This window comes from Chionomys nivalis, chromosome 7 (genome assembly GCF_950005125.1).
Source record: "Chionomys nivalis chromosome 7, mChiNiv1.1, whole genome shotgun sequence".
Lineage (NCBI taxonomy): Eukaryota > Metazoa > Chordata > Mammalia > Rodentia > Cricetidae > Chionomys > Chionomys nivalis.
This window is the reverse complement of record NC_080092.1, coordinates 60,765,802-60,793,259: the sequence shown is the minus strand read 5'-3', so window position 1 is coordinate 60,793,259 and position 27,458 is coordinate 60,765,802. Positions and strand designations below refer to the sequence as shown.

Below are 27,458 nucleotides of genomic sequence, written 5' to 3'. Positions count from 1 at the left end.
GCAGTGGAGGCAGGAGGATCCCGGGAAACTCAAGGGCCAGCTATCCTGATACAGCCATCCGTAAAAAGGGTTCCTGTGTCAAAGAAGGTGGAAGGCAGCCACCAACATCTGAAGCTGTCCTGTGGCTCCACACACTCATCCACATAAGCACACGATATACACACACAAGATTAAAGCAAGCAAAGCAAGTCTTTAAATAGCCAAGCACAGGGAGCTCGAGAAATGGCTCAGCAGTTAAGAGAACTTACTGCTCTTGCAGAGGATTTGCCACACGGCAACTCACAACCATCTGTAACTCTAGTTCTAGGGTATCTGCCACCTTCTTCAGACTTCTGTGGGCACCAGATAAGTGGTGCACATATACAGATATGTGTAAAAATTCATATACAGAAAATAAAATACATTAGAAAAACAGTCAAGGGGGCTGGAGAGATGGCTCAGAGGTTAAGAGCATTGCCTGCTCTTCCAAAGGTCCTGAGTTCAATTCCCAGCAACCACGTGGTGGCTCACAACCATCTGTAATGGGGTCTGCTGCCCTCTTCTGGCCTTCAGGCATACACACAGACAGAATATTGTATACATAATAAATAAATAAATATTAAAAAAAAATTTAAAAAAAAAAGAAAAAAAAAAGAAAAAAAAAAAAAAGAAAAAAAAAAAAAAAAAAGAAAAACAGCCAAGCCGGGCGGTGGTGGTGCATGCCTTTAATCCCAGCACTCGGGAGGCAGAGGCAGGCAGATCTCTGGGAGTTCGAGACCAGCCTGGTCTACAGAGCTAGTTCCAGGACAGGCACCAAAGCTACAGAGAAACCCTGTCTCGAGAAAAAAAAAAGAAAAAAGAAAAACAGCCAAGCTTAATGGCACAAGCCCATCACCCCAGCACCTGGGAGACAGAGGCAGGGGGATCAGAAATTTTAGGCTGCAATAGCAAGTTTGAAGTCAGAATGAGACACACGAAATAGAATGCAAAATTAAAGTACTGTTTTAAATGCTTTGGAGAAGAAAGTTGATTTCTTTTCTTTTCCTTTTCTTTTTTCTTTCTTCTTCTTCTTTTTTTTTTTTTGGAGGGGGTCTTCTGGGGATTGAACTCAGGACCTTCTGCATTCTAACTCTGGACCACTGAACTAGATGTTCCAGCCCTTTTAGGTTGATATTAAAAAAGTAATAATGAGGGGGCTGGAGAGATGGCTCAGAGGTTAAGAGCAATGGCAGCTCTTCCAGAGGTCCTGAGTTCAATTCCCAGCAACCACATGGTGGCTCACAACCATCTGTACTGAGATGTGGCGCCCTCCTCTGGTATGAGGGCATACATGGAGGCAGAATGTTGTATACATAATAAATAAATAAATAAATCTTTTAAAAAAATAAAAAAGTAATAATGATAAAAAATAGAGTTGTATGTGATAGCACATGCCTTTGATCCAAGCACCGGGGAGGAAGAGGCAGAGGGATTTCTGAATTTGAGGCCAGCTTGATCTACAGAGAGTTCCAGGAGAGCCAGGGCTGACCAAAACCAAAACCAAAACCAAAACAAACCAAAACAAACCAAACCAAAACAAAAAAAATCAAACCCCAAACAAACAAGTAAGAGGCCACCTGTCTCTGCCTTCCAAGTACTGGGGTTAAAGATGTGTGCTACTAGGGCTGGCCAAATAAATAAAATATTGATGTGATGTGATGAGGAGGATTGACACATAACGGTCTTAGAGCGGCGCACACAGCACTCTAGACCATAGCGAGAGAGATGCTATTATGAGATTGCAGAAGTGAAAAGGAGATTTTACCATCTCTATTATAATTATACTTAGGGGCAAGATAATTAAAATAACTAAATTTCAAAAGAAGAGAGGCGAGCATAGTTGATTTAAGAACTGTAGTTAGCTCGTTAAGGTCTCTGTCAAAATCGCCTGGAAATAAAGGGTTCCTGTCTGCCAGAGTCTGTTGACTTCCTTGCACTTGGAGTTTGTAAAAGCCCTGCACTGTGGGCCTTCTATTAGAACGAGGCCTCTCTCTCTCTCTCTCTCTCTCTCTCTCTCTCTCTCTCTCTCCTCCCTGTGCATACTGAGCTCGCTACTCCAGGTCAGTCTGGCTGATGACAGTCCCGCTTCTACAGAGAAACTGCATCTGTGATTTCCATAGGTGATTTCCTTCCATTCTCAGATCTTAGCCCTGAAGGGGTTGAGAAATGATGAACCCCACATCAGCCTCTGTGTCTGTTCTGAGTCTGGTGGGACAAGATATGAAATTGGAGGAAAAGGAAGGCAGAGAACTGGGTGGAACTGGATAATTGCTGAGTCTTTCACAGATGGCATCGGGGATCAGGCAAGGATGTGAGTGTCGCAATAGCAGGTCTAAGGAGAACCCTGTTTTGGCTTTATCATCTCCCAGGACTTAAAGAGAACGGAACCAGAGTTTTTTAGGTGTAGTAATTATATCACCAATATTGCTTCCCAGGTGAGTTACAGGATGGTTCTCTTTTTTTTTTTAATTATTTATTTATTATTTATACAGCGTTCTGTCTGCAGGCCAGAAGAGGGAACCAGATCAAATTACAGATGGTTGTGAGCCACCATATGATTGCTGAGAATTGAACTCAGGACCTCTGGAAGAGCAGCCAGTGCTCTTAACCTCTGAGCCATCTCTCCAGCCCCAGGATGGTTCTCTTAAAAATGTTCATTTGCTTGTAAGGAAGAGCTGAGTAAATATTGATTTATTTCACCAACTTTCAAACTTTTCACTACCAAAATCCTGTTTTCTAAAACAAATGACAGTCTCTGATATCTATTAGAGTTTAATATTTTTAAATATTTTGTCTACATAAGTCAGATTATCTTTTTTTTTTTTAATTTAAAATCGTGAGTGTGTATGTGTGTGTGTGTGTGCGCGTGCGCACGCGCCCGGTGGGGCATAGAGAAAATGTTGAGGTCAGAGGACACTTGCGGGAGTTAGTCCTCTCCTTCCACTGAACTCGGTGGCCAGGTTTGGTGGCACGATAGCCCTAATTATTTAAATGAGGAAGCATTTCTCACCATTTTAAAACGAACCTCCCATACAGGGGCTTAAATTGGCACGTGAGAAATCCAAGTCTCCACATTTCTTTCCAGAAGAAGCTAGCACAATGCTAGCTGGGGCAGCCGGTTGTCGGTCTTAGAGCCACATCGAATTTGCATAACTAACAATATCATCTTCAATTGCATATTTTAGGTTCTCGGTGAAGGGAAGTGAGGACCTGCGATAGGAGAATGATTAAAACAGACGACATCCAATAGAAAGCGTACTTCAGGCGCTCAGGTAAAGCCCGAAGAGAAGAGCTTTTTCCGGTCTCCGTGGAGCGAGGATTTGGCCCCGCCTCCAGCCCCGCCCCAATCCGTATCCTCACAAGACTTATATCAGACCGGAAGGGGGTCTCGCTGCAATTCCACAGTCAACCACAGGGCCTCGATAGCGGGGAGGACGGTCCCAATGGCGGAAGCGGAAAAGGCGGGACCTACGAAGCACGTTCAGTCAGTTACTGAAAGAGATCCCGGAGGCTGAGAGAAGTGGGCGCTTCTACGCGTGTTGGCCGCCCGGCGGCTTGTGAAGTTCCAGCCTCATGGCGGAGATAATTCAGGAACGCATAGAAGATCGAATCCCGGAGTTGGAACAGCTGGAGCGCATCGGGCTCTTCAGCCGCGCGGAAATTAAGTGAGCGGGTCAGGGAGGAGGAAGGACTGGGGCGGGCTGAGGAGAGCTTCAGGCGTGGGGACTTTTCCGGGTTTGTTTCTAACTAACGTGACAGAAGAGGAAAAAGCCCGCTGCTGGAATTTGATGGCTGTCAGAATTCAGCCTTAACCCATAGCGAAGCACTCCGTCAGTCCGAGTGCTCACCTGTCATACAGACCGTCATTCGGTGGTCAGGGTCTTGGGGCCGGAGAGGTGATAGACCCCGGATTCCAGCCCATCAAGGGCTTCCTGGACTATGTGAATGGCGACAGATTCAGATAAAAAAATTTAAAAATTGGTTATAGTTTGCAACTTTATATATGCAAATTTGTTATAGTATACAACTTTAGAGTTTCGAGGCCATCGCCCTGGAAGCCAAGGGGGCGTGGGTAGGACTCCTAAGCTTGTAGATTGGAGATGATTTCATTCGTCTCATAGACTTCTTTAGAGCTCTGCTATAGCGCCCGGCATGTAGCTGACATTCGGTAATTTGTTTATTTATTTATTTTTTTTTTTGGTTTTTCGAGACCGGGTTTCTCTGTGGTTTTGGAGCCTGTCCTGGAACTAGCTCTTGTAGACCAGGCTGGTCTCGAACTCACAGAGATTCGCCTGCCTCTGCCTCCCAAGTGCTGGGATTAAAGGCGTGCGCCACCACCGCCCGGCCCTCGGTAATTTGTTAAAAGTCAATCGCTTTTAAAGATTTACTGTGACAGTCCACTTTACAATGATTCCGGATGAATTACAGTAATGTGAGTATAGGATCGACGTTCTTAAATATTATTTTGCATATGCTGCATTCAGTTTTCCTAAAACACTTGTGTGTTCACTCAGGATGGGCTGTCTTCTCCTATAAATGTTTTATAGTAATAAAGCTTTTTAGATAGAGACAGTTTAGGTTTATACACTAAAAAATTTTAAAAAAGAATTTACATACTGACAATATAGAAATCAAGATTTTGGGATAGAGATTTGGTTATCATAAAAACCTAAGCGTTGAGGGTTGAGGATGCAGCTAAGAGCAATGCAGAGTGCTTGCTTAGCATGCACAAGGGCCTGGGTTTGATTCTAGGGGATGCCAAAAAGAGAGAGAGAGAGAGAGAGAGAGAGAGAGACACCCCCCCCCAAGAACTTAGGTTTGGAGAAGAAATCTTTGTTAGTAACATGTATAAGTAATATAAAGTGTTGTCAGGGTTTCACTGTGTCCTAGCTGTCCTGGAACTAGCTCTTGTAGACCAGGCTGGCCTCGGAACTCACAGGGATTCATCTGCCTCTGCCTCCTGAGTGCTGGGATTAAAGGAGTGCACCACCACCGCCTGGCTATCTGGATGTTCTTAACAGCATAGAGGTAATGGAAAAGAGTAAGTACTTTGCCTCTGGAGGATAATTGTATTCAGGAACTAGATGTTTTGTTAAGCGTGTGTTTTTAATATATCCACGATAAAAATCTTAAATTCAAATTTTAACTTTTCAAATGTTCCAGTCTAACCAGCTTTCTCTGCAGGGCTATCATCAAGAAGGCGTCTGATCTAGAATACAAAATACAGCGGAGAACCCTTATCAAGGAAGACTTTATCAATTATGTCCAAGTGAGTGATTCCATAACTGGGAGGCTGGAGAAGTGGCTCAGTAGTTAAGAGCGCTGGACCTGAGTTCAATTCTCAGCACCCACATAGCAACTTGCAACTGCCTGTAACTCCAGTTCCAGGGATCTGACACCATCACAAGGTCATGCACGCAGACAAAACACCAATGCACATTACAAACAACCAAAAGCCCCAGAATTTTAACTCAGACAATAATGGTCTTAACAATAATTTTGTACAGAATTTCAGGATTCTGTGGTTGTATACACTTTTTTTTAAAAAATATTTATTTATTTGTTATGTATACAATACTGTCTGTGTGTATGCCTGCAGGTCAGAAGAGGGCACCAGACCCCATTACAGATGGTTGTGAGCCACCATGTGGTTGCTGGGAATTGAACTCAGGACCTTTTGAAGAGCAAGCAATGCTCTTAACCTCTGAGCCATCTCTCCAGCCCCGTATACACTTTTTTTTTTGAGATTCACAGATCCATCTGCCTCTGCCTCCCAAGTGCTGGGATTAAAGGTGTGCATCACCACCACCACCCCACAATACCTCATGTTCTTGAGCATTAGAATAAAGCATGTATCATGGGGCTGGAGAGATGGTTCCGTGGTTAAGAGCGCTGACTGCTCATCCAGAGGACACAGGTTTGATTTCCAGCTACATGATGGCTCACAACTGTCTGTAACTCTAGTCCCAGGAGTATCTAATGCCCTTTTCTGGAACATGCTGCTAAATTTAAGTCAGGGAGTTGGATTAATTGATGTTATAGATCTTATAGGTGTCATGCTTTCAAGTAATGTGCTCTCTTTGAATTTTAGTCGCTGCAGTCACTGTTCCCTTATAAATTTCTAAGTTTCATGGAGCTAAGGTGAATTTCCAGTGAATTCTAGAGATTTGTTATAAATTCTGCCTATCACGGATCTCAGTGAGTTCGAAGCCAGCCTGGTCTACCCAGCGAGTTTCAGGACAGCCTGAGCTGTTACACAGAGAAACCCTGTCTCAAAAAACAAAAGCAAAACAAAAAAATTCTGCCGGTAGCAAATTATCTTTTATTTCATGTCTTAACTTCAGAGGTTATCATTTTCATGCTTCCCATTGTATCCCCTACAGTATGAAATTAATCTTTTGGAGCTGATCCAGAGAAGAAGAGCAGTAAGTTCATGTTTAATTTCTTAAGTTGGTTTTGCTGTTTTGGAGGCACTGATGGTTGTTAACCTATGCTGTGCCCAAAGTGGATGCTTGTAATTGTCTGTTGTTTTGTTTTTGTCAGTACTGAGAGTGAGCATGTGTGAATGCTACATTGAATAAACGTGGTTAACTGAGGCTTTTTTTTTTGTTTTTTGTTTTTGTCCCTTTTAGAGAATTAAATATTCATTTAAGAAGGATGAGATTGAATATTCTATTGTACATCGAGTACAAGGTATCTTTGGTCGTGCTTCAGCAAAGTGGAAAGTAAGTGGTCAGCCCATACCTGAGGAGGCGTGAAGATACACAGTATGCATATTATGAGTTGGGTGATCTTTCTGTTCCTCTCCAGTTCTCAATATGTATTTGCATGATGGTGCCATTGCTTGAAACAGTTTAAGCCACATAAACCATTAAGAAAGTTTATCTCCGCCTTTAATCCCAGCACTTGGGAGGCAGAGGCAGGCGGATCTCTGTGAGTTCGAGACCAGCCTGGTCTACAAGAGCTAGTTCCAGGACAGGCTCCAAAACCACAGAGAAACCCTGTCTCCAAAAACCAAAAAAAAAAAAAAAGAAAGTTTATCTCATCTCTTGGTCATGGTATTTTGTCAGGACAATAAAAAAGCAACTGCAGGGTGCAGAGGCTCATACCTTTGATCCCAACACTTGGGAGGCAGAGGCAGGTAAATGTCTGTGAATTCAAGGCCAGCTTGGACTATGTAGTGAGTTTCAGAATGGCCAGGGCTATGCAGAGAGACTCAAAAAAGGAAAAAAATAGGAAGGAAGGAAGGAAACTTAAGACATTTAATCTCACATAATAGCCACAATTATGGATTGTGGATCACTAATCATAACAAGATCCAGAAAGTATCGATGCATACACACATGGCTCCAACATCAACCTTTTACTCCACATGCACATTCACACAAAACAATAATAATTCTTGCCAGGCCTGAAGATGCATGCCTTTAATCCTGGCAGTAGGGAGCCAGAAGCAGAGGCAGGCGATCTCTGTAAGGATGGCACTAAACACTCCATTTTAATACATTATTAGCGATTAGAAAACCAAAAGGGTGCAGGCCTTTAATCCTAACACTCAGGAGGCAGAGGCAGGTGGATCTCTGTGAGTTTGAGGCCAGCCTGGTCTACAGAGTGAGTTCCAGGACAGCCCTAACTATACATGAAACTGTGTCTCAAAAAAAAAAAAAAAAAAAAAAAGAAAGAAAGAAAGAAAGAAAGATAGATCACCAGAGAGATGGTTGGGTGATGGCTTGGAGATGGGCAGTAGTACCTCAGTAGTTGATGTTCAAGTTTTGATGGGGACTGATCTATATATACATAAACGTATATCTATATCTGATATATATATATATATATATATGCTTTATATTCCTGAGAATGTAAGGCTTTTGTTTCTTTACCTGGTTTGAGAAGTTTTTAGAATTTTACTGGACAAATTAGATAGATGCCGATTCTTTTCTTAGACTGTGGTAGGTGGGAGTAGAGGGTTAGACTGAATTCTCATAAGGGATCCAAGGCTCAGTGAGGAAGACTCTCATAGATGAAGATTGTGTGGTACATTGGATCTTTTGAAACTTTCCTGTTTTCAATGAAGTGAATTCATGTAAAGATCAAATTCAAACAGCTTATGCTGTGCTTTTCTTGCAGGATGATGTTCAACTTTGGCTGTCCTATATAGTTTTTTGTAAGAAATGGGTGAGTAAAGCCATTTGTAGCTTCCTCTTCCCCTTCTGTAATCTGCTCCTTAAGCTTCATTCTATGTTACCGAACTGTTTTTCAGGAGGGATGTGGTTAACAGCTGGAGAGAGAACCCAGGGGCACAGGAGCTGAGCCTCAGTCTCACATTTGTAGATCTGACCATGTGAATGATTCTCAATCAGTTGTAAAGAAAATCATTTAAAAAAAAAATATTTATTATGTATACAATATTCTGTCTGTGTGTATGTCTGCAGTCCAGAAGAGGGCACCAGACCTCTTTACAGATGGTTGTGAGCCACCATGTGGTTGCCCGGAATTGAACTCAGGACCTTTGGAAGAGCAGGCAATGCACTTAACCACTGAGCCATCTCTCTAGCCCCCAAGAAAATCATTTTTATGCATATTTGTTCAGTAAAAAAATTAGAGCTAGGAAGTTTTGTGTTTACCCTGTCTTTATTTGTTGCTATATCTCTAGCAATAGCAGATCTTTCCCACTAAGTGTGTGTGTGTCAGTGTGTGTCAGTGTACTTACAGCTGGGCTGGAACTTGCTATGTAGACCAGGCTGACCTTGAACATATAATGATCCAGATGCCTCTGCCTTCCAAGTACTGAGTTTAAGGCATAATTCACCAAACTAGCTTTTTCATTGGATTTTATAGTTAATAGAGGATATATATTGCTTCCAGATGAATAGCAATTATTTTTCTGTGCAGGAAGTGAAGTGTTTTTCTCCTCTTTTACAGGGTACCAAAGCTCAACTTAGCAAGATATTCTCGGCCATGCTCGCCATTCATTCAAACAAACCAGGTATATCAAAATCTTCAACAGTTCTTATTCTACATTTTATTCAAACTCAGCCATTTTGGAATTTACTGTGCTCGATGAACCTAGGAAATTATTTAGAGGACTTGGGCTTAGACCGTTTGTTACGTCTTAGTTTATCCCTGCTTGTTTTATATGTCTTGTCGATGTGCCAGGTGCTGCATTGTGGATAGAAAGGATAGTTTATCTTTTTAGCTGATGAAAAATAAACTTGATAGTTCTGTAGGGTACATTTTATTTGGAGGCAGTAGATTTGGAATTATTCCAAAAGGTAGAAGGCTAAAATATTAACATAGTTTATAAGGTTGGCTGGCACAAAGTGTGTGCTGTTTTTTGTTGTTGTTTTTGGATTTTTTTCTTTTGGCCAGGGTTTCTCTGTGTACACCTAGCTGTCCTGGAACTCTATTGGTCAGGCTGGCCTTGAACTCAGAGACCCGCCTGCCTTTGTCTCAAGTGCTAGGATTAGAGGTGTGTGCTACCACCACCTGGCCTGTACTCGGGTTTTGTAAGAGAGACATAGAAACATTCTTGTGAGTGGTAAGGGGCATGCTCTTGTTTAGTGGAGGTATTCCAGTAACTGTTCTCACAGTATTAGGCTCAACCAGAGATTTATATGACTTAAGACTCAAGTGAGCTTAGCATTTTTAGGACTAAAAGTCAGTGTGATTCTTAAGTTGAGGTTTCTGGAGGGACTACATGAATGGATAGGGGAACTACTTTGGTAACCCATGGGTACAGAAGATTCTGGAAAGATCAATGCCCAGTTTTAGGAGTCACATGCTCAAGAAAGCTAAAAGCAGTGGCTTGCCACCATTTGTGATTCCAGGAAAGTCCAGGTGTGATTTCCAAACGGGTCATTTTTACCAAAAGCAGGCTTGCTTTTTGCAGTCATTGTGACCAAACCCAGGGCCTTTGTGCATTCTAGGAAATGTTCTCTTGCTGAGCTATTCCCCAGCCCTCTCTTTCTAATTAAAACTTTTTTTTAAGTACATTATTTTTTAATTTTGTGTGTGTATATGCATGAACATGCACATGCCTTGTCATATTATGTAGACTTCAGAGGAAAATTTATGGAAGCTTGTTCTTTTCTTCTACTCTGTGGGGTCCTGGAGAGCAAAGTCAGGTCATTAGATTGGCAAGCACCTTTCCTGATGAGGCGGCTTGGCAGCCTTTTTTCTAGTTTAGAGTTACCAAATTCTATCAAAACATTAGAAACTCCCTTTCCCTTTGGTAAGATAACTTATTGGGGCTGGAGAGGTGGCTCAGTGGTTAAGAGCACTGAACCAGTCGAGACTGGTCTGGTCCGGTCTGAGCTAGTCTAAACTGGTCTGGCCCGGTTGAGACCGGCCTGATAGACATGACACACATGACAGACGCGACACGCGCAGCAAACAAAACACACGCGGCAAAACGTCACGCATGACAAACATGACACGTGTGACAGGCACGGCACGCATGACAGGCACGACACGCATGACAGATCCGACACGCATGACGGGCCCGAAAAGCACGGCGCGCGTGCCGCGCCCGTCACACATGCCACATCTGTCACGCGTGTCATTTCTGCCGCGCGCGCCAAATATAACATGCGTGTCATTTCTGCCATGCGTGCAAAATATGACACGCGTGGCATGCCCTGCCACACGTGTCGAGACAGCACGACATGCGTGTCCGTCATACATGTCAAATCCAACACGCGTGCCACACTCGCCAGCGGGCGTGAAAAAGGGCACGCATTGTTCCTGACATGCGTGTCAAAAGTGTCATGTGCGCCCAACCAGCCATGTGCGTCGAATCTGTCATGTGGCCCCTCCCGTCATGTGTGTTGTGTCTGTCACACGTGTCATATTTGTCATGCGTGATGCCCCCCATGTGCGTCGTATTTACTGTGTGTGTCGCATCTGTCATGTGTGTTATATCTGTCAGGCTGGTCCCGACCGGTTCAGACAGGATCAGACCGGTTTTGACCAGTCCCAACTGGCTCAGACCAGTCTCAGTCCGGTTCAGACTGGACCAGACAAGTCTCGACCAGTCCTGACAGGTTCACACGTGATGGATATACGGATACGACACACATGACAGATATGGCACGCATGACAAACATGACACATGGACGAATATGGTGCACATGGCAAATATGTTTTTGATATATTTTTTTTTCCTATAGCTTTGTGGATTATGGCAGCCAAATGGGAAATGGAAGATCGTTTGTCTTCAGAAAGTGCCAGACAGTTATTTCTTCGGGCTCTACGATTTCATCCTGAGTGTCCAAAACTCTATCAAGAAGTGAGTATACTGCTTAAAATGTAGTTATTTTTTCCCTTTTCTGTGTTTTTCTTTTCTTTTTTCTAATGGGTAATTGTGTTTTGTGAAAATTTTGTTCCTTTATTTTTATTTATTTATTTGTTTGTTTTGGTTTTTTGAGACAGGGTTTTACTGTAGCTTTGGAGCCTGTCCTAGAACTAGCTTTTGTAGACCAGGCTGGCCTTGAACTCACTGAGATTCACTTGCTTCTGCCTTATGTGCTGGGATTAAAGGCGCGTACCACCATCTCTCTGTAGATCAGACTGGATCCGCCTGCCTCTGCCTTTATGAGTGCTGGGATTAAAGGTGTGTGCCCCCACTGCCTGACAAATATGACTAATTTTTAAAAGTAGATTTTTTAATTATTAAAAATTACTTTTATTATTATTTGGTTTTTTTGAGACTGGGTTTCTCTGTGTATCTTTAGCTGTCCTGGAACTTACTATGTATGTAGACAGGCTGGCCTTGACCTCACAGAGATCGCCTGCCTCTGCTTCTGGCTCCCTAGTGCTAAGATTAAAGGCATGCCCCTCCAGGCTTGGCAAGAATTATTGTTTTATGTGTATGTGCATGTGTGAATGTGCATGTGGAGTAAAAGGTTGATGTTGGAGCCATGTGTGTATGCATCGATACTTTCTGGATCTTGTTATGATTAGTGATCCACAATCCATAATTGTGGCTATTATGTGAGATTAAATGTCTTAGTTTCCTTCCTTCCTTCCTCTTTTTTCCTTTTTTGAGTCTCTCTGCATAGCCCTGGCCATTCTGAAACTCACTACATAGTCCAAGCTGGCCTTGAATTCACAGACATTTACCTGCCTCTGCCTCCCAAGTGTTGGGATCAAAGGTATGAGCCTCTGCACCCTGCAGTTACTTTTTTATTGTCCTGACAAAATACCATGACCAAGAGAATTTATTTATTTATTTATTTATTTATTTTTTAAAATATTTATTTATTTGTTATGTATACAATATTCTGTCTGTGTGTATGCCTGCAGGCCAGAAGAGGGCACCAGACCCCATTATAGATGGCTGTGAGCCACCATGTGGTTGCTGGGAATTGAACTCAGGACCTTTGGAAGAGCAGGCAATGCTCTTAACCTCTGAGCCATCTCTCCAGCCCCCCCAAGAGAATTTATAAAAGAAAGCATTTAATTTAGGGATTCATGGTTCCAGAGGGTTAAAGTCCATGACCATCATTGCCGGGAGCATGGCAGCAGGCAGGCAGGCTTGTTGCTGGAGCAATATCTGAGATCTACAAGCATGAGGCAGCAAGAGAGCTAATTTGAATGATGTGTGCTTTAGAAACCTCAAAGCTTATCCTAAGGACACACCTCCTTAATCTTACCTTACCTTACCTCCTAATCTTTCCATCAATTGGGGACCAACCGTTCAAATGCATAAACCTGTGGGGTCATTCTCATTCAGCCACCACCCTAAGGAAGTGACAATTGTTGTTTAGTAAGTGTATTTTCACATGGCTCTGCTTCTTTGTTGCTAAATGGGATAGAAATCTGAGTCACTCAGCCTTTGTGGATACTTTTTACTGTGTATGGATGAGATTAAATGAAATTACTTGCAGAAACTTCCATTCAGTCTTCTGGCTCATACACTTGGATTACATGTCAAAAAATCTCTTCCATCACATATCAATAACAGCTAGTTTCATTCCAGTGTAAAATATGGTCCCTCATTTCCCTATATCTGATACTAATGATTTAAAAGAAGCCATCTTGGATATTTTTAATTTAAAAAGCATCTCTAAGGATATCTAGGTCATTATTTCCTTTTTGTAGTACTTTAGGATGGAGCTGATGCATGCTGAGAAACTGAGAAAGGAAAAGGAGGAATTTGAAAAGGCTGCCATGGATATGGTAAGAGTTTAATGTGCTGTCAATTGTTAGTCTTTTGAGCCTGCTTACAAGTAAAAGAATCTTTGAGATACATTTTTCTTTCCAATTTAATGTCACATTTTTTACTTACAGATAAATTTGTAATTTACTTTAATTTTTAGAATTACATTTGCGTGTATGTGTGTTTGTTTATGTCATGATGTCAGAGGATAGTTTGAGGGAGTTGAACTGTTCCCTCTTTCTCTTTCCACCATATGGATCCTTTTTGTACTGAACCATCTTTCTTTTTTTTTCTTTTTTTTTTTTTTTTTGGCTCCCCATCGGGGAATCGAACCCCGGTCTCCCGCGTGACATGAACCATCTTTCTGATTCAAACCTGGAACTCTTTTTTTTTTTTTTTTTCTTCCTTTTTTTGGTTTTTCAAGACAGGGTTTCTTTGTGTAGTTTTGGAACCTGTCCTAGAACTCACTCTGTAGACCAGGATGGGCTCAAACTCACAGAGATCCGCCTGTCTGCCTCTGGAATTAGAGACGTGTGCCACCACCGCCCAGCAAACTTGGAACTCTTGATCCTCTTGCCTCAACTTTCAGGGAGATGAGATTATAGGTATTCTCTACTCTTTCTAGCTCTTTTCCTTTTTATATAATTTGAAATGTGACAGAATAACTTTAAATAAAGAGCATTGAGTGTTAGGGCTGGTAATATGGGGCATACCTGTGATCCTAGTGTTTGTGATCTGAGCCAGAAGGAATGTGAGTTCTAGTCTGTCTTGGGATACATAGCAAGACTCTGTATTCAAAATATAAAACAGAAACAGAAACAAAGGAACTTGTTATACTGTTACTGTGTTTTCAGTTCAGAACTTTGTGTGTAGGTGGGGTATGCACACGTGGTATATGTTATGCATCGCATTTGTATGTAAGGGACTGTAAGAATTGCATGTGTATGTACATACATGTATGTGGTAGCCAAAGATTGCTTTTTCACCTTGTATCTTATTTTCTTTCTTTTTTCTTTTTTTGGATTTTCGAGACAGGGTTTCTCTGTAGCTTTTGGTTCCTGTCCTGGAACTAGCTCTTGTAGACCAGGGTGGCCTCAAACTCACAGAAATCCGCCTGCCTCTGCCTCCCGAGTGCTGGGATTAAAGGTGTGCGCCACCACCGCCCGGCTGTATCTTATTTTCTAATTACATTTGAAAATATTGTTTTGTGGGGAGCACATATCATGGTATGTGTGTGGAGGAAAACTTGTAGGGGTTGGTTCTGTCCTTCATCACATGGGCCTTGGGGATCCATCGTAGGTGGTCAGGTTGGCAGCAGCTATCTTTACTCATTAAGCCATCTCAATAGCCCTTAATTTGTTTTTTAAATTATATTTATTTATTTGTGTGCCACAGTGTACCTGTAGAGGTCAGAGAATAACTTAGAGGAGTTGATTTTCTCCTTCCATCAGTTATCCCAGGAATCCAGCTCAGATCATCAGACTTGGCAGCAGGCATATTTATGCATGAAACCATCTCACTGGCCCTTATTAAAATTAAAAAACAATTACTATATTTTATTTGTTTATTTATTTTTGAGGCAGAGTCTCTTTGGCTCTGCCTTGCCTAGATCTCATATGTTGTCCAGACTGGCCTTGAACTCATAGGGACCCACTTGCCTGCCTCTGCCTCCTGAGAACTGGGATTAAAGCTGTGCCTAGCTGTAATATACTTGTATTCATCTGTTTGTATGTGTGTTGGAATGGGAGCACACAGGTACCATAGTATGTGTATGGTGGTCAGAGGACAACTTGTGGGAGTTGTTTTTTTTTTTTTTTTTTTTTTTTTTTTTTTTTTTTGAGATAGAGTCCCTGAATGTGGAACTCATCTATTTGATTAATTTGATTAGACTAGCTGGTCAGTTGGCCCCATTGGTCCCTTTCTCTTACCACTAGGATTTCAGGTGTGTGCTACCACACCTGTTTTTTTGCATGAATACTGGGGATTTACAAATTTGGTTACTTATACTTGTGTGACAAGCACCTTATCAACTGACCCATTTCCCCAGTCCTCAGAACTTTTTTTTATTCAAATAAAATACTATATAGAGGGGTCGTCAAAGCCTGTGCAGCCCGATCTGTTCTGGTCTAAATGGAAAGCGAGACTAAGATCACCTGAGAGAAGGAGCAGGATGATTAGTGAGGTTCAAGCTGCACACTTTACAAGTGAAGGAGCTGGCCTCAGAATTGGGGTTTGTCAGAAGTCCTGTGCACTCCTGTCTAGGACAGTTAATTTCCATCCTGGTGGGTTTTGTTTGTTTGTACTTCCTGGTATTGCCTTTTCAGTTATGGTTGATGTACACTTTGTAGGGGAGTTTTGATCATCCTGAAGAAATCCTTGAGGGCGAGTTGGCACGGATCATTTACAAAAATTCTGTAAGCAAGATTAAAGGTAAGTATTCTCTGGATTTTTTTTGGGGGGGTAGGCGTTCTCTTTGTGCTGAAAGAACTATTATGAATAGTGGCAAAGTTTCCTTCTGACTATCATTGGGCATTTCAAAGATTTTGTTGAGCAGTCAACTGATCTGGGGGAGTTGAAAAGTGATGGATGATTTAGTTCTTTGCCGTGTGCCCTTTAGTTTATGAGACTTAGGAGTAGTTAGAAATATTTCAAGATATTAATGTCTTTTTTTATATGTTGGGAACAGAAGTCTGTCTTTGCAATTTAACTAACAACAAACCTCCCTTGATTTTTAAATTTTAGGTGCAGAATTTCATGTGTCACTTCTTTCAATTGCACAACTATTTGATTTTGCCAAAGATCTACAAAAAGAAATTTATGATGAGTAAGTTAAATAATGGTAAGGTGAACATGTCTATTTCTGGTCTTGTGATAAATATTTGAGGCTGTGGAGAAGAGAAAAAGAATATATACCTGGCAGTGGTGGTGCACACCTTTAATTTTAGCACTTGTGGGGCAGAGACAGAGACAGGCAGATCTCTTGAATTTGAAGCTAGCCTAGTCTACAGGACAATACAGAGACACTCTGTTTCAAAAAACCAAAAAGGAAAAAAAAAGGTGCTTTACAAACTTTAGGAAAAATTATGTTATATTATGAATAGAAAATATATATTCCTGCAGTGTTTTTTTTTTAAATAATGGGCTTTGTTTCTAAAATAGAGTGCATTTTACCATCTTTTTCTAAAAGTTTATGTCAGTATATTTTCTTCTTTTCTGTAAAATCAGAGTTGTAGTCATAATTTGTTATAGCTTATTGTTGATAATTTAAGCTGCAGTGTTTGGTTCTGGTATTTAAGAATTATTAATTAGTTAATTTTTATTAATTAGTTAATTTTTATGCTGTGATGAAACACCATGACTAAAAACAACTTACAGAAGAAAGGGCTTATTTTAGTTTATGGTTCCAGAGGGCTGGAGTCCATACGGTGGGAAAGACATGGTGTGTTGGTACGAGCAGGAAGCTGACCGATCACATCTTTACCTGCACACAGGAGCAGAGAGAGTGAGCGGAAGTGGAATATGGCTATAACCCCACAAACCCTGCCCCCACTGATGTCCTTTTTCCTGCAAGGCTGTACTTTTTTTTTTTTTTTGGTTTTTCGAGACAGGGTTTCTCTGTGGCTTTGGAGCCTGTCCTGGAACTAGCTCTGTAGACCAGGCTGGCCTCGAACTCCCAGAGATCCACCTGCCTCTGCCTCCCGAGTTCTGGGATTAAAGGCATGCGCCACCATCGCCCGGCAAGGCTGTACTTTTGAAAGATTGCATAACCTCCCCAAACAGTGCTTCAAACTGGAGACCGAGTGTTCAAATCCATGGTCCTCTGGGAGAAATGTTTCTCATTCAAACCACTGCATAGCAATTACATTAGTTACTTCCATTCTTAAGTTCCATTTTTGGGGTCATGGGAGGTAAACTAGACCATGCATCAGTTTGTTCTTTGGATGTCTTCAGGGTTTTGGTACAGGATTAGGTTGTGCTTTTTTTCTGCCTCTGTTACAAGAATTCAAGAGCCCAGGCTCTCCAGGCTTCTGTGGCCACAGATAACTGCTGATCTGATTTGAGAGCTATCATAATTTTTTTTCTTTTTTTGAGACAGATTTCTTTGTGTAGCCCTCGCTGTTCTGGAACTAGCATTATAGACCAGGATGACCTCAAACTCACAGAGGTCCACCTACCTCTGCCTTCTGAGTGCTTGGATACCACTGCCCAGCTTGAACTATTATAATTTTTAAAAAAGATTTATTAATTTATGTGCATGGGTGTTTTTTGCCTGCATGTACATTTGTACACCAGAAAAGGGCATAGGAATTTCATGGGGACTACAATTATAGATGGTTGTAAGCTGCCACATATATGCTGGGAACTGAACCCAGGACCTCTAGTAGACCAGATTGGTCTCTAACTCACAGAGATCCGCCTACCTCTGCCTCCCAAGTGCTAGGATTAAAGGTGTGCGCCACCACCGCCTAGCTGTAGCTGGTACTCTTAACCACTGAACCATCTTTTCAGGCCCTGAGCTATTATAATTTTTTCTTTGTTTGTTTTGTGACAGGGTTTCTCTGTATAACAGCCCTGGCTATTTTGGAACTCATTCTGTAGACCAGGCTGGCCTCAAACTCACAGAGAATCCACCGCCTCTACCTCCCAAGTGCTGGGATTAAAGGTGTGTGCCACCATCACCCGGCAAGAGCTATTATAATTTTAAAGTTAATATTTGTTAGGTGTTTGTTTATTATTTATTTATTTAAAAGCAGGGTCTGAAACTTAATATGTAGCTCAGGCTGGCCTTGAATTTATGGGACTCATTCTGCCTCAGGCTTCTGAATGCTGGGAATATAGGCTTGTGCCACCATGTCCAGCTAAAAGTTAACATTTGTAGTGGTGCCTGAAACATTCTGAAAATCTATTGTAATTAACAGCTCTGTTCCATTGATAAGTCTATACATTAAGCTGTTCTGGCAATGTATAGACTTATTGCAGCTGTAAAAGGGTGTCCCATGTCCTTTAGTAGATCATCAGAACTCCATTAGTCTGGAATTAGTTTCTTACCATGGGGCAGGTGCCAGTGACCTGTAATTTTCAGCCTTCAAGCTCTGCACACCGATGACCCACTCACTTGGGATTATGTGGCACGGCGAGAATTAGAGATCGAGTCCCAGCCAGGTGAAGAGCAGCCTATCTCAAAGCAAGCCAAAGCCGTGGAAGTGGGCCGAAGGGAGGAAAGGTGCTGTGCGGTGTACGAAGAGGCAGTGAAGACTCTGCCTACAGGTGAGTCTGTCTGCGCTGAGATTAACAGTACGGGAATGTGAAACTGATTGTCTCATTGTCAACACTTGAATTGCTGTGGGAGTCTCCTGTAGAGGGATGTAACTCAGTGGTAGAGCAAGCGTGTGCCCTGAGTTCAGTCCTCAGTAGAAGAGAAAAAAAGAGAATTTATGTCATTACTCAGTTGCTTTCCCCCAGTATCTGATTGATGTCTGATTCTCTGTAATGGGAGTTTTTTATTTATTTATTTATTTATTTATTTATTTATTTATTTATTTATTTATTTAAACAATCCAGGTCAATTTAAACTTTTGCTTTTTTTCCCCCTGGTTTTTCAAGACAGGGTTTCTCTGTGTAACAGCTCTGGCTGTCCTGAAACTTGCCCTGTAGACCAGGCTGGCCTTGAAGTCACAGAGATCCTACTGCCTCTGCCTCCCAAGTGCTGGGATTACAAACATGTACTACCAGTGCCCAGCTTAAAATTTCTTTTTAAAAATGATTTTTATTATTTTTAAAAATATTTTATTTTTATTATTTTTATTTTATGTGTATGTGCGTTTGTCCCGGTGAGTGAATACTGTCACATGTGCTGGTATCCACAGAAGCCAAAAGAGGTTGTCGGATCCCTTGGAGCTGGATTTGCAGGTGGTTGTGAGCCACTCAGGATGTTAGGATCCTAAATCAGGTCCTCTGGAAGAGCAGCAAATGTTCTCAACCACTGGGGCATATCTAGCTGCTAACTTCAACTTTTTTCTAGAGCAGTTTCCCTTTGAAAGGAAGATGTTTGGACTAAGGATAGTGAGCTAATTAATGTCACCTGACTTTTCCAGAGGCCATGTGGAAGTGTTACATCAACTTTTGTTTGGAAAGGTTTTCTAAGAAGACCAGTAGTGTACCCCTCAGAGGACAGGTAAGGATTTCCGTTGCATAGCTACCAAACAAGGACAGAGTTCTTTTGTGGTTTGGGCTAGCTCCCAGAATTTCAGACTTAACCACTTGACTTTTGCTATGGGTGACCTGTCATCATGAAGATCTAGTCTGCTTTGCTCCTACTGGGCTGTGCCAGGTGCAGGTGCATAGCTCATCTCATCCAGGAGTGACCCCCATTCAGAACTGGGTCCCATCTCAGAATTCTCAGAAATGTTCAAGAGCACTCTGCCCAGATTCGTGGCCAGAGGCCCCTGCCAGATTCTGTCTAATGACCCCAGATGTTTCTGATTTCAGAGGCTAGAAAGAACCATGCTTGCATTCAGGAAGGCACATGAATTGAAGCTCCTTTCTGAAGCCCAGTACAAGCAGTGGGTAAGGCCATAGAAAGCACTTTCATCGCCAATTATGTATACTTCAATACTTCATTCTGATTTAACATATAGAACACCAAAACAGAAAATCAGAGTAAGGGGGCTGGGGAGATGGCTCAGTGGTTAAGAGCTTTGCCTGCTCTTCCAAAGGTCCTGAGTTCAATTCCCGGCAACCACATGGTGGCTCACAACCATCTGTAATGAGGTCTGGTGCCCTCTTCTGACCTGCAGTCATACACACAGCCAGAATATTGTATACATAACAAATAAATATTTAAAAAAAAAAAAATCAGAGTAAGCCTACTTGGCATTCCCGTCACCTCTCTTCTCTTTTCCTCCCTTCTGTGTCTCTTCTCTTCCACGTTCCCCCCCCCCCCTTTTTTTTTTAAGGATTTTTGTTTCTTTGATACAGGGTTTCTCTGTGTAGCTTTGGAGCCTGTCCTGTTCAAGGCACTGTCCTTGAACTCACAGAGATTCACTTGCCTCTGCTTCCTGAGTGCTTTAAAGGCCTGTGCCACCACTTGCCAGCTTGTTTTTGTTTTGTTGAGACCAAGTTTCTCTGTGTAGCAGCTCTGGCTGTCTTAGAACTCATTCTGTAGACCAGACTGGCCTCGAACTCAGAGATCTGCTTGCCTTTGCCTCTTGAGTGCTGGGATTAAAGGTGTGTGCCACCATCATTCAGCAAAGGATTTATTTTTTTGTTTTATACACATGAGTGTTTAGCCTGCATATATGTATGTCTACCATATATGTGGAGGGTGAAAGAGGGTTTTGGATCTCATGGAACGGATGGTTGTTTATGACATGTGGGTGTTGAGAATTGAACTCCAGTCCTCTGGAAGAATAACCAGTGTTCTTAACTGCAGGGCCTTCTCTCCAGCCCTTTTCTCTTTTCTCCCTTCCCTATTTCTTTCTTTCCCTTCTGTTTCCCACCCTTCCTGGGTTCCCTCCCTTTCACCTTCCCTCCCTCCTTCTCATCCCTCCTCCTTCCTTTTGCTTTCTCTTACTCTTTCATTTTTCCAGTATTGACACTAATCCCAGTGCTGGGATTGTTGAGCTGAGTAGATGAGCTCCAGGTTCAGTGAGAAACACTATCCTAAAACATAAAGTGGAGGGCTGGGAGATGGCTCAGCTGGTAAGGGCTTGCTGTACAGTGTCAGGACCAGGGTGTGGATCCCCAGTATCAATGTAAATGCCTGGAATTCTAGTGTGCTGAAGGGAGAGACAATGCTCAGAGTAACCTGGCTAAGTTAGATTAGCTCTGTGGTAAACTCTGGGTTTAGTTGAGAGACCCTGCCTTAGTGAATAAGGTGGAGAGCTATGGCTGAAGCTAACATCAGCTTTGGACCTCCATCTGCATGACCGCACTCATGGGAAAAAAAAAAAGATAGTGACTGTGGAAAACAACCTCTGGCTTTCATGTGCATATGCTTGTGCACACACACACACACACACACACACACACACACACATATCAAAACACACATGTGGCCGGGTGGTGGTGGCACACGCCTTTAATCCCAGCACTCGGGAGGAAGAGACAGGCGGATCTCTGTGAGTTCGAGACCAGCCTGGTCTACAAGAGCTAGTTCCAGGACAGGCTCCAAAACCACAGAGAAACCCTGTCTCAAAAAACAACAACAAAAAAAAAAAACAAAAAAAACCCCACACATGTGTACACTCACAAACACTTTTTTTTTCTCCCAAGACAGGGTTTCTCTGAAACAGCTTGGCTGTCCTGGAACTCGCTCTGTAGACCAGGTGGCCTCGAGCTCACAGAGATCTACCTGCCTCTGCCATTTCTGGGATTAAAGGCGTGTGCCACCACTGCCCAGCAGATCTTGTTATAAATGATTGTGAGCCACCATGTGGTTGCTGGGAATTGAACTGAGGACCTCTGGAAGAGCAGTCAATGCTCTTAATCTCTGAGCCATCTCTCCAGCCCCAGCTAGAGCTCTTAATCCCTGAACTTTAACTTCTCTAGCCTCCCATGGTTTTTGTTATATAGTGTCAAATTATGTTTGGAAAAGTTATACCAGTAAAGTACATTGAATGAATACATCTATTTTCTTCTGAGTCTACAGATGTTATTTTATCTTTAGTATGTATGCTCTAGTGGGTGTGGGTTCTAGCTTAAATTACTTAGACTTTGCTTTTTATCCCTTCTCTGCTGAAAGGAAATACTATGACTTTGTGTATGTATCTGTCATGACATGTGTGTGAGGAGAGGTATTTTTGGGAAGTGATTCTTCGTTTCAGTGTGGGATCCTGAGAGAGAACTCAGCTGACTGGGTTGCCCGGCAGCCTTCTTTCCCTGCTGAGCCATCTCTCTCCTCAGCCTGCCTCTCTGATTTTCTGGTTTTCCTATGGGTAGGAAGGGGGACTTCCAGATGCCCTTTATCAGCTGTGGGAAAAGGTGTAATGAGAAGGCTGTTGAGATTATTGTCATAAATAGTCTTTATACGCCTTTATATATGTCATTTGCTTTCAAGTGGCACTTTACATGTGCTTTGTCTTTCTCAGGTTGACTTGTTGCTGCGCCAGGACCTCTTTAAAGAAGCTTTGCAGGTGGCAGAAGCTGGGACTGACTTGTTCAAGGACTCTGCAACAATGTGGCAGATGAAGCTACAGGTGCTCATTGGGTCAAAGAGCCCCGATGTAGCTATGCATTTTGAAGAAGCCTTTGCACACCTCAAACCCCAGGTCTGTGAATTGTGTAATTAATTGATTAATTAATTAATTAATTAATATGTATGCGTGCTTTACCTGCATGTATGTCTGTGTCCCATGTGTGTGTCTGGTGCCAAGGAGGTGTTGAGTCTCCATGTTGCTGCTGGGACTGGAACCCAGGTCCTTCGCAACAAATGTTCTTGACCACAGAACCAACTCCCAGTCCAACTCTTTTTGGAAAACTGGTTTTTGTTTGTTTGTTTTATTTTTCATTTTTAAAAGACAGGGTCTCATGTAGCCCAGACTGGCCTAAGGAGAACCTTGAACTTTGATTTTTCTGCTTCCACCTCCTGTGTGCTGGGATTTATAGGCACACTTCACCATGTCTGCTTTATGTAGTGCTGGGGATTGAACCCAGGGCTTTGTGCAGGCTAAAAAACCCTCTATGAACTGAGTATCTCCAGCCCTCTTTTTAAAAAAAAAAAATAGTGTTCTGTTTGCATGATGCCTGCAGGCCAGAAGAGGGCACCAGATCTCATTACAGATGGTTGTGAGCCACCGTGTGGTTGTTGGGAATTGAACTCGGGATCTCTGGAAGAAGAACCAGTGCTCTTAACCTCTGAGCCATCTCTCCAGCCCTCCAACCGTCTTTTCAGAAACCTTTTAAGATTTTATGAAAGCTCATTAGTAAAATGAGTTTGTCTAAAGAGAGCAAATCCTAGAATAATTGTTATTAAGTATTTTAATATTTATTATTAATACTTGTTATTAAATGTTTTAATATTAAATTGTTATTAAATTAAACAGTTTGAGAATTAAAGAGAAGTTACTTCTATTTCTAATCCTTTATTTATAAGTTTACTAAATCATGTAAGATTTCTTATTCTGCTTAAATGGTTTACAAATGAGAAATACTAATAGAATATTTTCACTTGCATCCACATCTGTTCATAAACTCGACTTGAAATCACAAAAATCTAAACGTTAATGTTCTAAACTAACTTTGGGGAACAAAGTACATTACTGCTTTCTGCTGTCTACCTGGCTCCACACAGTGACAGTCAAGCAGGGCAGCCTAGATCAGTTCTCATGACCTGGGTAGCTGTGGGGCTGACTGTGTGTGGCTTTTTATTTGCTTGTTTAACTGAAAGGCGATTGCTCCTGAAGACTATAGCCAGGATTCCCATCAGAATTGAACTCAATTATCGAAATGTTCCTCTGGATGATTTGGCTAGGAGGCTGCAGTGATCCTGTCCTTACAGTGATGAGTGTTCAGAGCACAGTGCTGGGAAAGTCAAATCTAACAATTTTTGTTGTTGTTGTTTTTGTGAGTAGGCTTGTCTGCCCTTGTGGATTTCTTGGGCCGAGTGGAGTGAAAGTGCTAAAAGCCAGGAGGACACTGACGCAATCTTTAAGGTACAAGCCCCCTCTTCTGTTCCTTGTGGTCATAGCTCGAGCCTCTACTTAGTGCCTTGTGGTGTGTCTTAGTAATATGTTTTGATATCACTAAGTTCTTTTACAGAGCTTGTTTTTGTTTCTTTTCTTTTAAATGTAGAGAGCTATTTCAGCTGTCACAGGTGCCAGTTCAATAACTCTGAAGGAGAAATACCTGGATTGGGCTTATCGAAGTGGTGGCTACAAAAAGGCCAGAACAGTGTTTAAAAGGTACTTGCGAGTGCTCTTGCCCACACTCAGTCCTTCACACCCAGACTATGTGGATTACAATAGTGTCTGAAGTGCTATCAGAGAGACTTTCAAAACTTACTTCCTTTTTCTGTTTTTGTATAGTTAAAACAATTCATACACGCAGAGGAAATGACATTTAGCTCATTGACTGTAACTGTGTCACTAGTGCAAACAGCTCTGTCGCAGATCATTTCTTTTTAAAGCAGTAGGGATTGAGCCAGGGCCTTGCACTTAGGGGTTGAATACGGAGCTGAATCTCTAGCCTATTACATCATCTTAGTGATTGTGTCTTATATGGTTGATACACACTATAATTCCAGTTTTTTGTTTGTTTGTTTTTTGTTTTTTGTTTTTTTGGTTTTTTGAGACAGGGTTTCTCTGTGGCTTTGGAGCCTGTCCTGGAACTTGCTCTGTAGACCAGGCGGGTCTCGAACTCACAGAGATCCGCCTGCCTCTGCCTCCCGAGTGCTGGGATTAAAAGCGTGCGCCACCATCGCCCGGCTATAATTCTAGTTTTGAATACCATTGCTAAGCGTTAGATTGTCTCCTTTCCTCTGCAGTAAAGCTTTTCCATAGCAGCAGTTATTTTTTTTTTTTTTTTTTTTTTTGGTTTTTTGAGACAGGGTTTCTCTGTGGTTTTGGAGCCTGTCCTGGAACTAGCTCTTGTAGACCAGGCTGGTCTCGAACTCACAAAGATCCGCCTGCCTCTGCCTCCCAAGTGCTGGGATTAAAGGCGTGCGCCACCACCGCCCGGCAAGCAGCAGTTATTTTAAGCAGATGTGTGGGGCCTCATGCGGTAGAACATGCCTGTAATCCCAGGAGACTAAGTTCGGAGATCATCTGAACCTAGTTAGTGCATAGAGACTGACCAAACAGGGCAACATAGAGAAACATGTTATAAAAACAAAACAAACGAACAACAACAGCACAGAAAATGTGTGTGGGAAACTGTTTAAGGGTGGTAAGGGGTCAGTCGCTCGAAGTTGAGGCATGGGAGTGACTTCGTCAGGTCCAGTTGTGCCTGAGATTGGTGCTGAGTTTTTGTTAAAGCTGTTGTGGAAGCAAAGCCTTGTTATGTATTTATGCTTATAAACTGTAAAAGGCCTTCTGTCATTGTGGGAACTAACATTTACCTACTCCTTTTTAGTCTGCAGGAGAGCCGCCCGTTTTCAGTTGATTTTTTCAGGAAAATGATACAGTTTGAAAAGGAGCAGGTGAGTATCCTGAGCACTTCCTGCCTGGAAATGAGGCTCTGTGGTTATTACTCAGGGCAGCATCTTTTGTTTAAACCTTAATTAGAGTGGAGTGTGAGCTCCTGGTCCCCTGGCTCAGCCTCTGTCCATAGAACTGCTAAGAATGGTAATCACGCCGAGATGAGAAGGTGTGTGTCTGGAGAGCAGGAAGCCCAGATGCCCAGGAAGCTTCCCTGCTAGGTTGGGTGAGCTGCAGCCGCTGCTTGCCTCCAAGGTGCGCTGTTCTCCTGTCTTGGGCTGTAGATGAGCGCTTAATTACTGTTCCCGGTGGTTTTAACTATGACTTATGAGGAGGGTGAAAATCGGTTACACACTCAGGGTGATAGTGTAGTGTTTGTCTTTAGTCCCAGCACTCAGGACCTCTGAGAGTTTGAGGTCAGCCTGCTCTATGTAGTGAGTTCTAGGCCAGCCAGGGCTTTATAACAGGACTCCTAATAACTGTCTGTAACTTCAGTTCCAAGGGCTCAAACACCCTCTTCTGGCTTCCATGCAGACAAAAAAAAAAAAAAAAAAAAAAAAAAAAAAAAAAAAAAAAAAAAGAGAAATCCATAAAAAAAAATTCTTAAAAACTCAGATATGTGCCACCATATATGTTAACATGTAGGTCTTCCAAAAGAATTACAGTTACTTTGCTAATACATAGTCTTCCAAAAGAATTATAGTTGTTTATAGAGATGGCTAATAGATGAGTATACCTATTTCCTCATAGCTTCTCCAAGTATTCAGCTTTTTTTAAAATTTCTTTGATTTTGTTATATTTCACATGGGAGGGATTTATTTTTATTTGAAATTTGAAAAATTACTAGTAAGGTCGAGCTGTTTTTTTGTTTTTGGTTTTTGTTTTTGTTTTGAGACAAGGTTTCCCTGTAGTTTTAAAGCCTGTCCTGGAACTAGCTCTTGAAGACCAGGCTGGCCTCAAACTTATGGAGATCCACCTGCCTCTGCCTCCCGAGTGCTGGGATTAAAGGTGTGTGTGCCAAGCCGGGCGGTGGTGGCGCACGCCTTTAATCCCAGCACTTGGGAGGCAGAGGTAGGTGAATCTCTGGGAGTTCGAGGCCAGCCTGGTCTACAAGAGCTAATTCTAGGACAGGCACCAAAGCTACAGAGAAACCCTGTCTTGAAAAACAAAAACAAAAACAACAACAAAAAAAAGGTGTGTGTCCACAACTACCCAGCCCCAAGAGCTCTTGTTTTCATGGTTTTGACTATTGTTGCTTAAGTCAGGTAACTATTGTGCTGAAGTATAGTATAGTCTTACATGATGAGACAGTTCAACATAATATTTAATAACCAATCTCTGGATAATTAATGTCATAGTTATGCTGTGGTCAAGTCACTTAATTGTATGTTTTAGCCTCATCTGTATAAGAAGGCCCTATGCCTGCTAAATGTGTATGAGACATGTAAGGCTCAATGGGATACTGGATAGGAAAGAATATGTATAGTGCAATTGCCGGGGACCAGCTTCGATAAAAATACCTTTCGCCAGGTATTAGGCTAGGAAAGAGCTAAGGTCTTTTGCAAGAGCAGCAAGTGCTCTTAACTGCTGAGTAGATCTCTCTGGCCCCATACAAAAGACTTCAGTTTAGCTGATGGTGGTAACCAGGAGGCAGACAGGCAGATCTCTGAGTTTGAGGCCATCTGGTCTACAGAGTGCTACAGAGTGGGTTTCAGGACAGGTAGGGCACACAGAGAAACCCTGTTTTGAAAAACCAAAAACAATCAAAACACACACACACACACACAAAACCACAAAATAATAACAACAAAAAGACTTTAGATGATGTTAATCTACTGTGAAAATGCACTCAAAGTTGTTGCGGGAGGTCCTTCCGCACCTCCAGCCAATAGCCGCCGAGATACCAGCCCATTGGGGCGTGGTATCTTTCCCTTTAAAAAAAGCGGCTACTTCCCTCCCCTCTCTCTTTTTACTTCCTGCTCCGGTTCCAGCCACTAGACTTCTTCCTAATTGCGTGCGCTGTTGTCTGGGACGGTGATCTGTAAGTTTATTCCCCTTTAAATAAATACCACCCTATTAATCACAATTCCAAACTGGTGTGGGATTGTTTATGACTTGCGCCTTCAGATGGCGCCCAGACATTGGGC

At 42.2% G+C, this 27,458-nt stretch overlaps 1 protein-coding gene across 2 annotated transcripts in view; it reads left to right on the top strand.

The window, feature by feature from the left end:
* Positions 1 to 3,496: 3,496 nt before the first annotated feature.
* Utp6 (UTP6 small subunit processome component) overlaps positions 3,497 to 27,458 on the top strand; it is a 31,507-nt gene continuing 7,545 nt past the window's right edge. The window contains exons 1-17 of one of the 2 annotated variants that reach the window (XM_057776509.1): positions 3,497 to 3,683; positions 5,203 to 5,287; positions 6,402 to 6,443; positions 6,651 to 6,743; positions 8,146 to 8,193; positions 8,941 to 9,004; positions 11,187 to 11,305; positions 13,120 to 13,197; positions 15,526 to 15,607; positions 15,920 to 16,001; positions 18,261 to 18,445; positions 19,273 to 19,352; positions 19,667 to 19,744; positions 22,267 to 22,446; positions 23,749 to 23,829; positions 23,969 to 24,078; positions 25,247 to 25,313. In XM_057776509.1, coding sequence (XP_057632492.1) covers positions 3,592 to 3,683; positions 5,203 to 5,287; positions 6,402 to 6,443; positions 6,651 to 6,743; positions 8,146 to 8,193; positions 8,941 to 9,004; positions 11,187 to 11,305; positions 13,120 to 13,197; positions 15,526 to 15,607; positions 15,920 to 16,001; positions 18,261 to 18,445; positions 19,273 to 19,352; positions 19,667 to 19,744; positions 22,267 to 22,446; positions 23,749 to 23,829; positions 23,969 to 24,078; positions 25,247 to 25,313 — 1,566 coding nt within the window. In that variant the 5' untranslated portion in view covers positions 3,497 to 3,591. The remainder of the gene's footprint in view (positions 3,684 to 5,202; positions 5,288 to 6,401; positions 6,444 to 6,650; positions 6,744 to 8,145; positions 8,194 to 8,940; positions 9,005 to 11,186; positions 11,306 to 13,119; positions 13,198 to 15,525; positions 15,608 to 15,919; positions 16,002 to 18,260; positions 18,446 to 19,272; positions 19,353 to 19,666; positions 19,745 to 22,266; positions 22,447 to 23,748; positions 23,830 to 23,968; positions 24,079 to 25,246; positions 25,314 to 27,458) is intronic. The other variant, XM_057776511.1, reaches the window with a different exon arrangement.